The following is a 15,704-nucleotide window of genomic DNA, read 5'->3' as shown; positions in this document are numbered from 1 at the left end:
TGGGGCTGTAGTAATTTGATGATAGGGCTAGGTAAATGGGGGTGTCGTGTATCAACAAGATGTTGATACAAGAACTTGTCTTATTTGGTGCAATCAAAGATCATCTAAAGGTGAATGCCAACACAGCCAGAGGGGGAGGGTCAGGCCCAATGAACAAAAGGGATACGATGACTCAGCAGGATGTCAGTTATTAAATTACATTCTTAACTGCTTATGCATTGCACTGTAAACCTTTAGGCATTTAGTAATATGCATCATGCCTCACAGGCTTTAAAGAGTGATGACATCCACTTTTATAATTTGAAGTTCAGTAACCATGTATGTAGTTTGACAGGTTTCAAATTATGATCCCTATAAAACTTTCATCACAAACAAAGCTTGCTTTTTGAATGTTACTTTAAAAAGAGATTCCACTGACTAAATTTTATTTCCCATTTATTTGTGCAATGCACATTATCATATGTACAGCTCCAGGGACAGAAATAATGCACAGAAAACAAATTTGTCTCACAATAATACTGATACAGCAGACAAACACAAAGCTGTATCTGAACCTTATCACGTCCTTACAGAGAACAGCATCATTATAACACCACACATTCACTACTGTATATAGAGGTTAGCTTTATCATGACATCCTTAGATTAAAGATAAATTGCTCAGTCCACAAGAGGGGAGGTGGAAAATATTCATCCTGTATAGGGCACCTTCATTAATCAGTTTTTTGATAATCTAACATAATCAAGACTGTCATCTTGATCCGTTGTATGCACTCAAGTCCTTAGAAACGGATTATATGAAGGGGGATATATGAAGGGGGAAGGTATTTGATGGCAAAACGTAAGAGATAGAGAAAACTGACATGAGAACAGCTAAAGCTTTCTATCACTACATGATCATAAGCACTAAAAGAGGATGGCATATAATAGACTTGATGCAAATCAAGTACTGCAAGTTACGGCACGAGTGTGCTGTATTTCTTTAATGCCATACAAGTGCAAATATACTGAGAAGAGAAAGGGCAGATTAATGGCTGTACACTCTAAAAACTTACTCTGGACTATGTGCCACTTACAGTCAAACATGCAGTACATATGCTAAAGAGTTGGAACTGTCAAATTAGTTGATGCAAATATTAATGTTAAGGTACACGTTGATGGTATGTTAGTTTAAAGGACACCTATGGTAATGAAACAATGGGATTTGAAAATACTTTCCATCAATCACATTCCCTATTAGAAGAACAGTCTCATTAACAAACAGAATAAGAGATAGGTTGAATATAGGTAAAGTGGGACACTTAAGTTTTATATTTAATATATCTTCCCTTTTTATCTGTATAGTGTAGTGGAGACCTTTAGCTATTTGAAATGGTATTGTGTCAGGGGCTAAGCCATTTGGCATCATATTTTAAAATGACGCTAATGACAAATTTTCAGAAAGTGTCCCATTTTACATGTATTCCCCCTACATAAATGCAATCCTGCCATTTGAAAAACAACTTTAAGTAAAGATAATCTGTTTTGGAGTCATGATAACGGCTTAGAACTTAAACAAAAATATTTTCTGTAATCAAAACAAGCTTAAAACTTTACAACTGTGATTAGGGCACTGTAAACCAGTTAAATAATGTACAACATCAGGTTAAGATCCCAAAGTAAATCTTGAATAAAAAGCTTGTCAGATTTACTTTCAGGTACATATTTATACAATTTATTCTGCATCTTTTTTCTGGAATAGCTACATGAATAAACAATATATTTAATGTCTTTATGATTGTAAACAGTACATTATAGTGCAACATATACAGACAGATCAGTATTCAGTAAAAAACAAAAGAATAAACTGCTAGTCAAATCTACTGCATTTCACAGATCCAGTTCAGTTTCACCAAATCTAGTCTGATAATACCCGAAACAGGTTAAAGAGGAAGGTGATATTACTAGCTGTATGATAAAACCAAATCTTTCCTGATCAGTCTCTCATACATATTGTGCTTTTGCCCCTCAGCGACAAATGTAGTCTGAAACTGAATGGTTAGCTACTAAAAGAAGTTGTGACATGATACCAAAGAAAATTACAAATAAATAAATAATTCAAATCATTGTTGCAGGTTTTTCACCTCTCATCCAAGTAGCTCTTAACGTTTGTAGCATTTAATCTCTCAGCATTTAAACTCTTAGATGAATGGAAAACTCATTTAAATTCTGCAGAATTCATTCCTAGACCTAGATGACTCTTTGCAGATATACACTTTATGGCCAAAAGTAAGTGGACGTTCAACACCCCCTTCTAAATAACAGATCTGGATAGGCCTCTTAATTCCAGTCAAGACATACTGTATCTTAATGCTAAAGTATACAATGACATTCTAGAGAACTGTGTGCTTCCAACATATAGAAATGGTTTTGGAGTCTGGTGTGGAAGCGATTGACTGGCCTGCACAAAGCCTAGACCTGAACACCACTGAACACCTTTGGGATGAATTGGAACACCAGCTTAGACCTAGGCCCCCATCGTCCAACATCAGTGTCTGACCTAACTGATGCTCGTGTATGAATAAGAGCACATACCCACAGCCATGTTCCAGCCTAGTGGAAAGCCTTCCCAGAAGAGTGGAAGCTGTTAAGTAGGACCAATTCCACATTAATACCAAATGGTTTTGAAATTAAACGTTCAATAAGCACAACTGGGTGTGGTGATTGGGTGTCTACATACTTTTGGCCTTGTAGTGTATTTCACAGCTGGGTAAAGACAAGGTTTTGTCTTTGTTATGTAGGTATTTAAGTCCCAGTACACAAAGAAAGACGGCTGTAAATACAAAAAGCTCTAAAACAATGCTGAATGCAACTTTTTCCAATAGCAGTCTTATCAAAACAGCAGTTGTGATGGCCTAGTGAATGTTGGTCCTGATACATGATTTACTAAAGAGACACACACACAACTATACTGTAGATGTATCAAGATCCTGGAGGTGGGAGTTGTGTTTCAAGGACTAAGGTGGGTTGCATTATGATCTGGGCAGGAATCGCTGAATGATGAGACCATATACAGTAGAATCAGGGCCTTGGTTTAAAGTCTTAGTATAGCGCTTTCTGTCCTTGGCTTTCAAATTCTGACCAGGCATCATTTAGTTCCATAAAAATCATCTTGGCATATTGTTCGTAGGGCTGTCCAGTAGCCTGTAGATGGAAGGAGACAAAAAAGAAACACATTTTGACTTTTAAAAGCCTCATACTAGTGATGCATTTGCAAAAACCTTTGGACATGTACCATAGTAGTACCATGTTATTCTTTGAAATACCTTGGAGTAAAATGGAAACCATGATACATGAATATAGTAATCATTCAGTATCATTGTACTGTATGTCAAAGTACCATGACTGTACCATGGTACTGCCAAAGTACTTTTTTTGTAAAGGAAGTGTATATAACACAATGAACATCAAAGTACTCCCTCCTCCACCGCCCACACTGAAAAAACTGTGTGTTCAATTTACTTTTACAACTTTTAAAGGAATATTCCAGATTTAATATGTTAAGCTCAATCAACAGCATTTGTGGCATAATGTGGCACAAAAAACATTTCATCTTGCCCCTCCTTTTCTTTACAAAGAGCAGAAGTCTGGGTTACATTGAGGCACTTACAATGGAAGTGAATGGGGCTAATACGTAAACATTAAAATATTCACTGTTTCAAAAGTATATCCACAAGACATAAAAAATGTGTACACATTATTTTAGTGTGATAAAACCACTTACTAACAATTTCTGTATAAAGTTAAATCCAATTTTACAATGTATACTCATTTTATCTCAGTAAAATTAGAAAACCTTTGCTAGATATTCACAAATATTAGTTTATTCATCTTTATTTACTTAGAAAGGTATGTTGCATGAATTAAATCAAACAATAACCCATTGTTTCAAATTAACTTTAATTTTGTTGTTTCAACTTAACTGTCTCAGAAGAAAATACTGACAAGGTCAGTCATTAAACAATTGATTCCTCAAAGTGCAGATAAAGCTGCACTTCAGCTACACACAATAGCATTAGCAAGGAAAAATTACATGGATGGAACAGTAGTGATATTACATATGACATTGAAAGCTTCGAAGCATGTATCGAGTACGCAGCGCAATTTCGAATGAAGTCCCATTTGGAGCTAAGTAGTGTTTTTTAGAGAATCACGTGATCGATTACAAATGGATCCTCTCTTTCTGCCCAGTCATGTGCACACTTTGCTTTGCATGTCGGAATGTTCGAATCCAGACCTATACTTTATGGATTTACAGATTCTTATGTCCATGTGATATTTCCTGTCATACAAGAAGATTATTACAGCACCAAATACTTAACATAATGATAAGTTGTATTTGGCATCTTATAACATTGAAATATATTGGCTCATATTGGTATTTATTCAGGGACAGATCTACAGTGGTAGCATTGTGTGGCAAATGCCACCTAAAGCTGTATTCACACTGCCAGCTACTTTGTTGCTACATGTCACCAGTGGCTGGCAGTTAGGTTGATAGTGGTGTGTATGGAGTCTAAACAGCACTGTTTCTTTACAATTAATATTATTATTAAAATATTAGTAAGGTTATTAATATGGTTCGTTTATTCACTATATCTGATCATTTATATGTTTCGTTTGCTGTCATACATGTAACACATTTTCAAAACAAATAATTTAATAGTTAATTTTACAGGCTATTTGATGATTTAAACATATTTGGAATCCCAATGGTCTCAGATATACCTTTCCACACATACTTTTTTAAAATATGTCCCTGTACGTGGGCAGAGACATATCATATAACACTGGTAAATTGCTAACAGCAAGGATTAGCCTTTCTTCCATCTTTCCGTCACTGCAGGAGCTGAGAGAGAGCCTGACCATATTCTCTTGTATTGGCTGTCCCTCCCAAAATTCGCTCTTCATTTGCATAAAGTTTTAACTTTAAAAAATAATAATAATATTTCTCAACTTTGTCACATTGCTGGACATGCCCACATCCGATTGCCATCACTCGTGTCACCAGCTCTCATTAAAAATGAATGAGATGAGGTTGTTTTGTCACTGTGTGGCGCTGGTGGTGTTATTCATATCGAACTGCCTCAACTCTCACTGAATGCACAAATAACTACACGGACTGATCAGGTGATTGATTACAGCAGCGGCCAATTGCGTACTTGCTACAGGTTGAGTTTTTTTTTTTTTTATCTTATTTCATCAACAACTAAAACAACATTGACAACATGGACAGATACATGGAAAAAAGAGGTGAAAGATTTCTCAGATGATTCCAAATCTTCACTGAATGATTATTAGATGCATATAGCTGTTAGTTATGGGTAGAGACAGGTGAGACATGTCCTCAGCACTTTTTGAAACAGCTTTTTTATGTTTAGAATCCATCTCCAGTTCTTGAGCAGTAGTTTCTATTTCATTTGTCTATGTTATGAATGGTGGTCTGGCACTGGAATTTGTTATTTTGAATGTTATGAGTGTTGGTTGTGGCAGCTTTGTCATTTTGTATCAGCAGTTTCTCCTCAGCTCTGCATAGAAAAGAAAGATATGTCCCCCCTACTTTTTACCAACCAAAATGGAATATTCCCGCTCTTATTCTGGGACAATTTTTTAGAGGGTATCCAAAAAAGGAATCCCCAAAACGCTTAAAATGAAAACTGCTCTGATACAACGATGAGCAAGAACCAAATTTATATCAATCTTCACTTTTAATAAACACTACATCCCAAATGCAATCAATGGAGAATTACAATATTTTTCTCTTTTAAGCAATCATGCATTACAATGGAGTTTTAACATGAAAAAAGTGTATTTCCACTTTGATTACAGTGCCGTCTTTTTGGCAGTATATAGTGTTTTTCACAAGATAGACGTCACAATAAGCACTGTACTATACTTTTGTCATTTTTCTCATTTAGCTGAGTCTCTCTTCCAGAACGAGGACTGGCATACAGTATACAATGTAATGTCATGAATTTACTAGTGTTTTGAAATCACAATGGTGATATACAATTAGCATGCACTTGAGTACTATGACAAAATTCTACTGTGTCTTAAGGAAAACAAGACAGAAAATATGAGCAGTCATTGCAGAATGCTGTACTTGAAAGAAAGATAGACAATGTGACAGCCAGTATATCACAAAACTCACATGAAATGTGTGTTTCTGAGGTCCATTTCTCTCACTTATTTTTAATTTTTATGGAGATTTTAAAAATGTTTATGTTGGCAAATCAGTAGCAAAATGGTTTCTCTCTTGTTACTGTGGAAATGCAATTGTATCACAAATTCATGGACATTTGTAATTTGAGAGTGACGCAACTTAATTGCAATAAGCTTGGTACCTTAATCCATAAGAACTACACAGTGGCACTTGCTTTAGTGTTGCCACCCCTCATAGTTTCATGCCACCCCCTTGCCACCCAATAAACAAAATTCCTAGATCCGCCCTGCATTTATTAGATCTGTGTTTAATACTTTATATTATCAAATGGTAAAAAATCAACACAATTCACATTGTTAAGTTTTTTGTGTTTTTTTTACGCACCAGAGGCTCAGTTACTGAGCTGCATCCTCAGTTTAATGGCTGCTTTTCATTTTACTAACCACCAGATAGCACTGTTAGCGATGTTCCCGATGCTTTGAAACTTTTCCTGGTACTATCAGGAGAAAACTTCAAGGCTACACAAAGCTTCCTTTCCCCATACCTATGGAACAGGATCCAATTTTAAAAACTAAATCACCCTAATGGTGACTACACAAAACAACAACTAATTACAGTAAAACAACATCAATAATACAAAAAATTCTTAATAACAACTAATTAAATGCCCCCAATACGTTCCTTTTGACCAAATAAATGTGCTTAAATTATTCAAGTGCAAGGGCTTATGGGTATTCCCCACAACCTCATAATTTGAGTTAGTAGTACTTAAAATCTTAATTTTATGGATTTTTAAGCGAAAGTTCAAGGAACTCACAATTATTATTTTACTTTATGTATCACTCCAAGTGCACTTTATAATTCATATGTTGTGATGTACAAATTAAGTAAAGCTAAAATATAAAAATAAAAATGCATCTCATCTTTTTTTTTCTCAGTGCAATGCAATCTGCAATGTTTTGTTACCTTAAAATAATACACATACACACACACAAACACACACACACACACACACACACACACACACACACACACACACACACACACACACACACACACACACACATTTATCCAGTGCTCTAAAGTATGAGGAACAAACAATACATTTCTCACCTTGTCAGGGTGTACTACCAGCACAGCTTTGCGGTAGATCTTCTTCACCTGTTCTGGTGTGACAAGGTCAGCCATGCCTACAGGTTTCCAGCGCGTCTCCCCCTCCCACAGGACTGTGTGCATGGTGGAAAGCAATGCTCTGATGTTCCTCTCCTTCCCTTCAATCCAGTCCAGTATCTGTCATAAACAGGATTTATTATCTTTAAAGGTGAAGTGATTGAGAATAGAACTACAACAAAAGAGGAATACATTATGCAAGATATAATGTACAGTAAGACTTTCGACGCACAGAGTCATGTGTCCAAACAACATGATGTTGATCACAGTGGAGTTTGTGCTTGGTTTAAACTACATCTAGTAAAAACCTAATTAAGTTTTTACATTTAAACCTGTTTGAGTCAAAAGATTAGAGTATCTAGTTTCATCCGATATGCCATTTCCAAGACATTAGACAATAGTAATCAGTACAGAATTTATAATGTATTATTTTATTTAACATTCAAGTGATTGTATGACGCTGGCCATTATTTTGAATCAGAATTATTGATGCTAATTTCTGATTTAATGTCTGTAATGTCTCAAAAACGTAAATGGCACTCCTGGAAACATATTAAACAATTTGATGAAAAAAAAGACTTTCTATAGCTTGGTATTATTATTACAATTTTCACAATGTAGTCCCACTGTCCACGTATATATATATAATTATTTTTTTTGGTTGTTTATTAGTTGCTACTAGTTACAAATATAAAGTCAACTGTAAAATGCACACAGCAGTCACGCTCGGGTCTCAGGAGGTTAAATATAAGTATCAGCTTGTATTTATTTGGGTGGGTTCTTTTAATGTATAGATATGGTTAAACTTTTGTATTTCACCTTGAGTTTCTCTGGATCCATCTCTTTTGCCATCTCCTCTTTTCTCATTTCTGCAATGGTTTTTGGCCCTTTCTTCTCTTTAGTGCCAGCAAAGCCTTGGGCGGAGAGCAGGTCATCAAAGTTAGCACTGGAAACCTTCGGCCTGGTTCCTGGAAGAAACAAGAAACAGGAACTTGTTTTTATCAATCAACATGCTTTAATCAATGGAGAAGTAGCCTCCGCTGGGAAACTCAGGCAGTTATTTACATGAAATAGAATAAGAATACACCAGTGTGATACTTATGATAAGGTCAAAATTCAGCCTGATCTCATGAAAATTATGTGACAATAGCGACATTTTTCCACAATGATATTACATGGTTCATTAAACGTATCGTGGCAGTTCCGAGGTGAAATGTCCACTGTGTGGCACTGCTCCTGCCAAACAGATGAGGTTAAGGTTAATGTTCTATTGAGTTTTAAATTAACAAAACCTACCTCCCTACCCTAAACATTAAACCTAACCCTGATCAATGAAGTATGCAATTGCTGAAGCAACCACATCATTATGAGGTGCTCCTATAACACTTTTACTCATGTGCTCATTTAGGACTTGTATCCAGGTCTTTTCCATTGCAAGTTAACACTCTGTCAATTGAGCTACAGTCCAATCTGATCACACTGGAACAAGTTTGTAAATGTATTTACTTATTTTATGCAAATGATAAAATGCATTGCCTGACAAGTCATATTCCATAAGAGGATAGCATATAAAATAGCATCGTGTTATTAAACGGGACAAAGTGTGTTTATAAACAGATAATCTGCAAATCTAGTCTCGGAGAATGACGTTACTTTAACTACATTTTTGCAAACTGACTTTAAGTTCCTGCATTCAACATTTCACCACAGTTTTCTGGTGAAATTAACACTAGAGGCTGCACAACAATTGTGCTTTTTATTGTCACTTTCACACAAATCCCGGGTACTGTGGCTGTTAAGGACTTTATAAAAACATGTATTTTTTTGCTCTATTACTCACACCCTGCTGTTATTATATCAAAACACTTACTCTAACGCATCATTTGAAAATCAACATATTTGAATGCTTGTATTACAGACCCACCTACATTTACACACTTATTCAAGTGTGATTAGCTTGTAGCTCACCTGATAGAGTGTTGGACTTTTAACTCCGATACAGAAGCTCAAGCCCAGCCAAGAACATTCAAAATGAAATTGATAATGCCATAGAAGCGACACGATATGATCTGGTTGCTTCAGTAAATGTTCTTTTCTTTGTTGAATTTGCTTTTAAAACACTATTGATTAGGTTTTGGGTAAGGATGTCTGTTTTGTTCATCTCTCATTTATATTTTAAGACACTATTGGTTAGCTTTTGGTTAAATTTTTAGGTTAGGAGGTATGTTTAACTCATTAAAACATCCATCTATTATTCACCTTAAAAACCTTGTCTGGTTACAATATTATTTCAATTGATTTTGGTCTCCCCCACTGGACATTTTACTGGGAAACTGCAGCCAAATGTGTAATGAAGCTCGCAATTTTGGTCTGCAAAAAATTGTGACATACATTTCATGAGACCAGGTTGTAATCTTCCCTTTTACTCGAGGTTTGTGTATAAGTGAATAAACGTTGTTGTTGTAGCGCCTTTAGTGTTTATTTCACCAGAACACAGCTGTGAGCTATACAATGAGCCATGTAAAAATAACTTTGCAAAAATGTAGGTATAGTAACATGATTCTGTGAGACTGGGTCTCATAGGTTCTGGTCAGGTCATCCATGTTGTAAGATTGTAGAAATGCAATGGTTTCTGGTTGGTTGCCAAGGCATTGTTTGGGGTGCTACGGTGTTCTGAGCAGGGACAGATTACCGACTGGGCCAATGGGGCCAGTGCCCAGGGGCCCTTGACTGCCCGGGGTGCCCTGGGCTTTTAGTCTGCATGATCTAGATTGGTGAGCCCCCCCCACCCCGAAAACCTTTTTGGGCAAGAACAACGAACAACCCCCCAGCTCAACAACTTTCAGGTGGAGGGGGGGCCCTTGGATATAATTTGCCCCATGGCCTTTGCAAGTCATAATCCATCCCTGATTCTGAGTGGTTGTTAGAGCATTGCTAGGTGGTTGCTAGGTTATTCTGAGTTGTTAGGTGGTTACTTACTGACCTAAGAAAAAGCCCACCTCCAAGTCTTAATTCATTTTATTTTTTTATCCATTTTATTGTCTGACTTAAAGCAATAGCACATCTAGTGTTTTTTTTTTTTAATGTGACAATTTTTCAAAGAACTCATCCAAACAACATAAATACAAGAAAATAGCTTAAGAAAAATACTGGACCAGATTGTACAGTTAAGTCAATAGAGGTCTGTATCCTAAGGTACTGACCCATGTTAGTCTGTACTTTTGCCCCAGTGCTTCCCGGTGACAACCCGCCCATGGTGGAGAAGCTGACGTTGTAGTTGGGTCTGTTCTGTGGTGAGGTGTGGGGCATGGAGGGTCCAGGTACTTTAGGTGGAGTCTGGTGGTGTGCACCCTGGGCCTGAGGCTGCCACTGACCCCCACCTCCTGCCTGCCATGAGGGGAAGCCGGTGCTGGGTTGCCAGCCTCCAGCTGCAGTGTGCTGGGGTGAAGGAGCAGGACGCTGGGGAGAGCCCATGGGCGGGAATGCTCCTCCTGTACCAGTAGGTGTGGTGGGCTTGCTGGAGAATCCAGAACCTGAACCTATGCATGAATTTGAATGTGCACATAGAAATTAAGACAGAGTTCATGAGTGTACCAAAATAAGACTCTATAAATTTAGCTTTTTTCACTTTACCTCCCAGACCTAGATTGCCCAAATCAGCAAAAGGGTCTAGGGTGTTGGGTTTGGACTGATGGGTGGGAGTACCATGAACTGAGCTGGTTGGACTGGTGCTGGCAGACTTACTTCTCATCCCAATACCTCCACCTGATAAGACAAATCATTTGGTTGAAATAATAATTTATAATGATAATAGCTGTTAAAGGGATAATTCACACAAAACATTTTATTCAGTTATCAGTTACTTGCCCTTATGTTGTTCTAAACTATATTTCATTAAACAAAAGGAGATGTTACACAGAATGACAGCCTCATTCACCATTCACTTTCATTGGAAGGACAGAAGATGCAATGAAAGTGAATTGTGATTGAAACTGACAGACTGCCTAACATCTCCTTTTGCATTCCAAAGGGAAAAAAAATCATACAGGTTTGGAACAACATGTAAATTATGCCATAATTTTTGGGAAAACTATTCCTTTAGAAAAATTATTAGACATTAATAATCATGAGCTATATGAGCTCACCACTGAAGTACAGATGGCATATCAGGAGCGAGTAATTTTGTTTTTTTAAGTGCAATTGCAAAGGTGTCCACCAGGAGGCCCTACACAGTTTCTTTCATTTCTAACTGTACTTGCCTGCAGTTGCTGGTTTGTTCCATTCCCATGTCCCTGTCTGCTGTTGGATGTTGACAGTGGGAGTAGTAGGTGGCACAGGCGAACTGCGGCCTGAGAAAGGCACATATTTATCTTGCAGGACTCATTGCATGCTTTACAAGTTTGTTTTAAGATAAAATTATAACACACCTATAAAACAGATAAAACTTGAGAATGTTTAAGCTTAAGTGTGTAATTTTGTTTGGCTGATTGTGTAAATACTGTGGTTCTGTAGCATATATTTTAATCAAACTTAAAATTACATATTCCTCTACCCTGAGGTCGTTAGATCAGTTTCGGTAGTTTCTTGTAACTCATATCGGAGTAACAGTTTATAATTATTTGCAGTATTTGGTATGCAGTGCTTTTATCAGTACTTATCTGGAACCAGATAAGTTCCAGATAAGTAGCAGTTCTTTAAGTTCTCATAGTGTCGTTTTAAGGCAGGTTATCAAGAGTTTAAAACTGTTTGATTACTCAGTTTCTAGGCATATCAGGAATGTTTCAAAATCCTTCAGTTATTTGTTATATAAAAGACCAGGTCTGTGTGCAGCCACTTTTGATTAGCTTAAATAAATAAATAAACTGCAAACAACATCACATGCTGTTTCCATTAGGCATGCAAACAACAAAAAACACCAAAGAAAAATGACTACATCTGAAATGAAAATTAAATGAGTCACCCAAAATGCAAATGATATATATATATATATATATATATATATATATATATATATATATATATTCACCAGTTCAAGGGTTTTGGCCACAGAGGAACATAGTGGGTGGGGAAAAAAAAAAATCTGCAATGGGATTGATTGTTTTCCAATAATCGATAGCTCCAAAAAGCAACTATCAGCACAGAATAATCTGTAAAACCAATATCTCGGTCGACCTCTAGACTCCATATATACAGTATGTTTATAAGTCTTCGAAATCCATGTTAGAACTTTGTGTGAGAAACAGACCAAATCTCATATGAAGAATCAAAAAGTCATAAGAAAAAAGTCAAAGAAAATCAAATAGGTTTAGAACAACATATAGGTGAGTAAATGTTGACAGAATATTTATTTTTGGGTGAATCATTTCTTTAAGATAAGCCAGACTGTACTGCATTTATCAAAAGAATGATGCCTTTGCATGACAGAATGGGCTCCTAAGTGGAAACCGGTGTGATTCGGTTTAAAAATGTTGTGTATGGTTATAGAATTGATGTCAATCTGTTTCGTATATTCACAGATACATTATACTGGGTTTCAGCTCTCCTTTACAGAGCGCATGCTGCTACTGACCACACACAAGCTGTACTTTAAACAAATAATCAACCTCAAGGACCAATATCAATTGTATTCTCAACAAAACACCTACTATCTGCACTTTTACTAGAGAGGCCAACTAGACGTTTAATAGAGGTAAATACGCAAGGCTATTGGGCTTGCTGGTTGTTATGGTGACATTACCCACACACTGGCAGCACAGAGTGGCAGAAGCACATGCCTTACCCATGCCCATGTTCTGCATTGTAGGAGATGGAGATCGTGCAGCATGCAGGAAGGGGTCTGGCTGCCCCATATTACCTGGACCCAGGAAGGACCCAATGAAGTCCTGCGGCTTTGGGGTGGGAGCTGGCCCAGACCCGAACAGGTCAAAAGCTGAAGAATTAAAGAGTATTCAGTTTCTTTCAGCAAAATGCACATTTGATTGAATTCCATTCAAATTAAAAATTAAATCATTTAAACTGCTCAATTTCAACCGAGATGCTGCTTCACTTCATTGACTACTGACACATTCCTCAGCTAAATTGGCTCAACTGTCTTGTTATTGATAAAATTAAACAAAGAAAAGATGCATGTCATGGGTGCTCACTAGAGATGTGAAAAATATCAGTACTTTGGAGCAAAGTTGAAACTAAAACTAAAAAGGTACCAAAAGACCAGTCTTTATGCAGTATCAGTAGTAAAGATTAATTCCTACAGAGTACCTGACTTCCATACCATTGTGCTGTCTGACTGACAGGCCACTGACTTCTACAGTATTTGTTCATGTGCACTTTAAAGAGCACTCACAGTAATGCATCTGAACGGTAAAATAGACCTCCAAAAAATGCCTGTCTAGGCCAAGTTTTAATGTAAACACTGCTGGTTTTGTCTTAAAGGTACAATACTTTCTTTTTTCTACTGAACACAAACAAAGATTTTTAGAAGAATATCTGGCTGATGAATCTGACAATTTGATTTTAGTTGCTCATTAATTTGCACTGTTGAGGGATTCTGTGGCAATTCTGAAGGCCTGAGGGGGTGTAGCTGAGACTCACAAGCTGTTTCGGGCATGTGATTTGTGAAACAGTTGTCACGCTTGGCTTGTAAGCATCAAGGAATACATTCTGACTGGATAAACTTTGTTTTTCTCTATTTGTTTATAGATTAATTAAGAGAGGAAAGCAATTAAAAATAAATAGGCAAAAAGGTGATTGAGAATGAAAGAATGAAAAATATTTATTCATTTGGCATATTAGGCCAGCAGAGAATGCTTTGCTTGCCCTGAGATTTCGCCATTGGAAACAGATCAATAATATTTTTCCTATAAATTCTCCTCCTTGCCCAAGTCAAACACATCTAAAAATCTTAATTTGTGGTTAGCAGAATAAAAGTCATATACATCTGGGATAGCATGAGGGTGAGTAAATGATAAGATAATTTACATTTTTAAACTATTACTTTAAATCAATGTAAGCATGCAGAAAATATCCTATCCTTCTAATTTATCCGAATGTCACTTAATAGACCTACTATGTCATTAGTATTAATCAAACAACAATATTGACAAGAAAAAGCTCACTGCTCTTGGCTGAATCACTTTAGTAGCTTTAAAGTATTAACTGTAAAGTATTAATGTACAGTATTATATATAATAATCATCCAGTAGATTAGTTACATTTATTCCTTTAATCCCCTTTTTTCTGAATGTTTACTTCACTACTTCATATTGTATTTGAATCATGAAAAAGCTCCTTTACTTAATTTCTTTGTTCCTATTTTAATACCGGCTGATTATTTAATTGTCTTAGGAACTTGAAACAATATTCACTTAAGAAATTTTTTAACAATAAGGCTCTATTTGTTAACAAATGTAAATGGATTAGGTATCATAAACTAAAAAGGAAAAATATTAATTTATGAATAGCTTATATAATTGTTTAATGTTAGTTCATGTTAGTACAGAATGCATTAACTAATGTTAATATATAACTTTTCAAAATGCATTCATAGTTAAATGTAATGTATGTAGTTACAAATGTTAACGAATTCCAACTTATTGTAAAGTGTTACCAGAAATTTGTTAGAAGGCTATGTTTTTTGCTATAGTATCGAAATTCATTGAGAAGAATCATGAAATTTAACTGGTATGTTGAGAACCCTAGTGCTTACTGTCTCCAGTTCGAGGGGATGGACTGGGTGATGAAGAGGCTGTAGTTCTCCGTGGGGTTGACTGAGAAGAGGAGGGGCCGCTGGCCGGCTGTGGTGTGGGAGGAGCTACGAACAGATCCCCCAACAGGTCTGTGGTTGTGCTGGTGGTGGGAGGCTGCGGGGAGGATGGAGGAGGCTGAGCTGTGTCCCTGTCCAGACCCAGCAGATCCACTTCTTCTGCTGTTGGAGGAGGAGGGGCAGGTGAGGGCTGGAGCTCTGGCTTTTTAGCTGCTTTTGCTTTCTCATTGCTTGTGTTGCTCTGCTGGCTAGAAAGGGAGAGCATGTCATCGTCCGAGGGTTCACTCTCTTCATTCGGACCAACTCTGCCTCCACAACCCCCGTGACCCTGGGCAGGATCTAAGGGACAGACCGGAGAAATGTTTAAGACCTTAAACTCTAAAGATCACCATAGAAGTACCATTGTGCAATATGTTTGGAATGAATTGATGGTGAGTAGATGACAGAATTTCCATTTTTGGTTGAATATGATATGTTCTGTTGATATGAAGAGAAATTATTAATTATAAAAAGCCTACAATTCTAATTTCCCCCAATAAAAGATGTACTCAACCGTCTGCTTTACACACTA

At 36.8% G+C, this 15,704-nt stretch overlaps 1 protein-coding gene across 7 annotated transcripts in view; it reads right to left on the bottom strand.

Moving 5' to 3' along the window:
* Positions 1-433: 433 nt before the first annotated feature.
* Positions 434-15,704, bottom strand: part of LOC127646713 (putative tyrosine-protein phosphatase auxilin) — a 48,408-nt gene continuing 33,137 nt past the window's right edge. For 5 of the 7 annotated variants that reach the window (XM_052130537.1, XM_052130539.1, XM_052130542.1 and 2 more), the window contains 8 exons: positions 15,077-15,472; positions 13,151-13,300; positions 11,631-11,720; positions 11,005-11,136; positions 10,575-10,910; positions 8,191-8,339; positions 7,315-7,491; positions 434-3,182 (listed from right to left, as the gene is read on the bottom strand). In XM_052130537.1, coding sequence (XP_051986497.1) covers positions 3,081-3,182; positions 7,315-7,491; positions 8,191-8,339; positions 10,575-10,910; positions 11,005-11,136; positions 11,631-11,720; positions 13,151-13,300; positions 15,077-15,472 — 1,532 coding nt within the window. In that variant the 3' untranslated portion in view covers positions 434-3,080. The remainder of the gene's footprint in view (positions 3,183-7,314; positions 7,492-8,190; positions 8,340-10,574; positions 10,911-11,004; positions 11,137-11,630; positions 11,721-13,150; positions 13,301-15,076; positions 15,473-15,704) is intronic. The other 2 variants (XM_052130540.1, XM_052130543.1) reach the window with 1 other exon arrangement.

The sequence above is a fragment of the Xyrauchen texanus genome, chromosome 7, assembly GCF_025860055.1.
Source record: "Xyrauchen texanus isolate HMW12.3.18 chromosome 7, RBS_HiC_50CHRs, whole genome shotgun sequence".
NCBI lineage: Eukaryota > Metazoa > Chordata > Actinopteri > Cypriniformes > Catostomidae > Xyrauchen > Xyrauchen texanus.
This window is presented reverse-complemented; position numbering and strand designations above follow the sequence as displayed.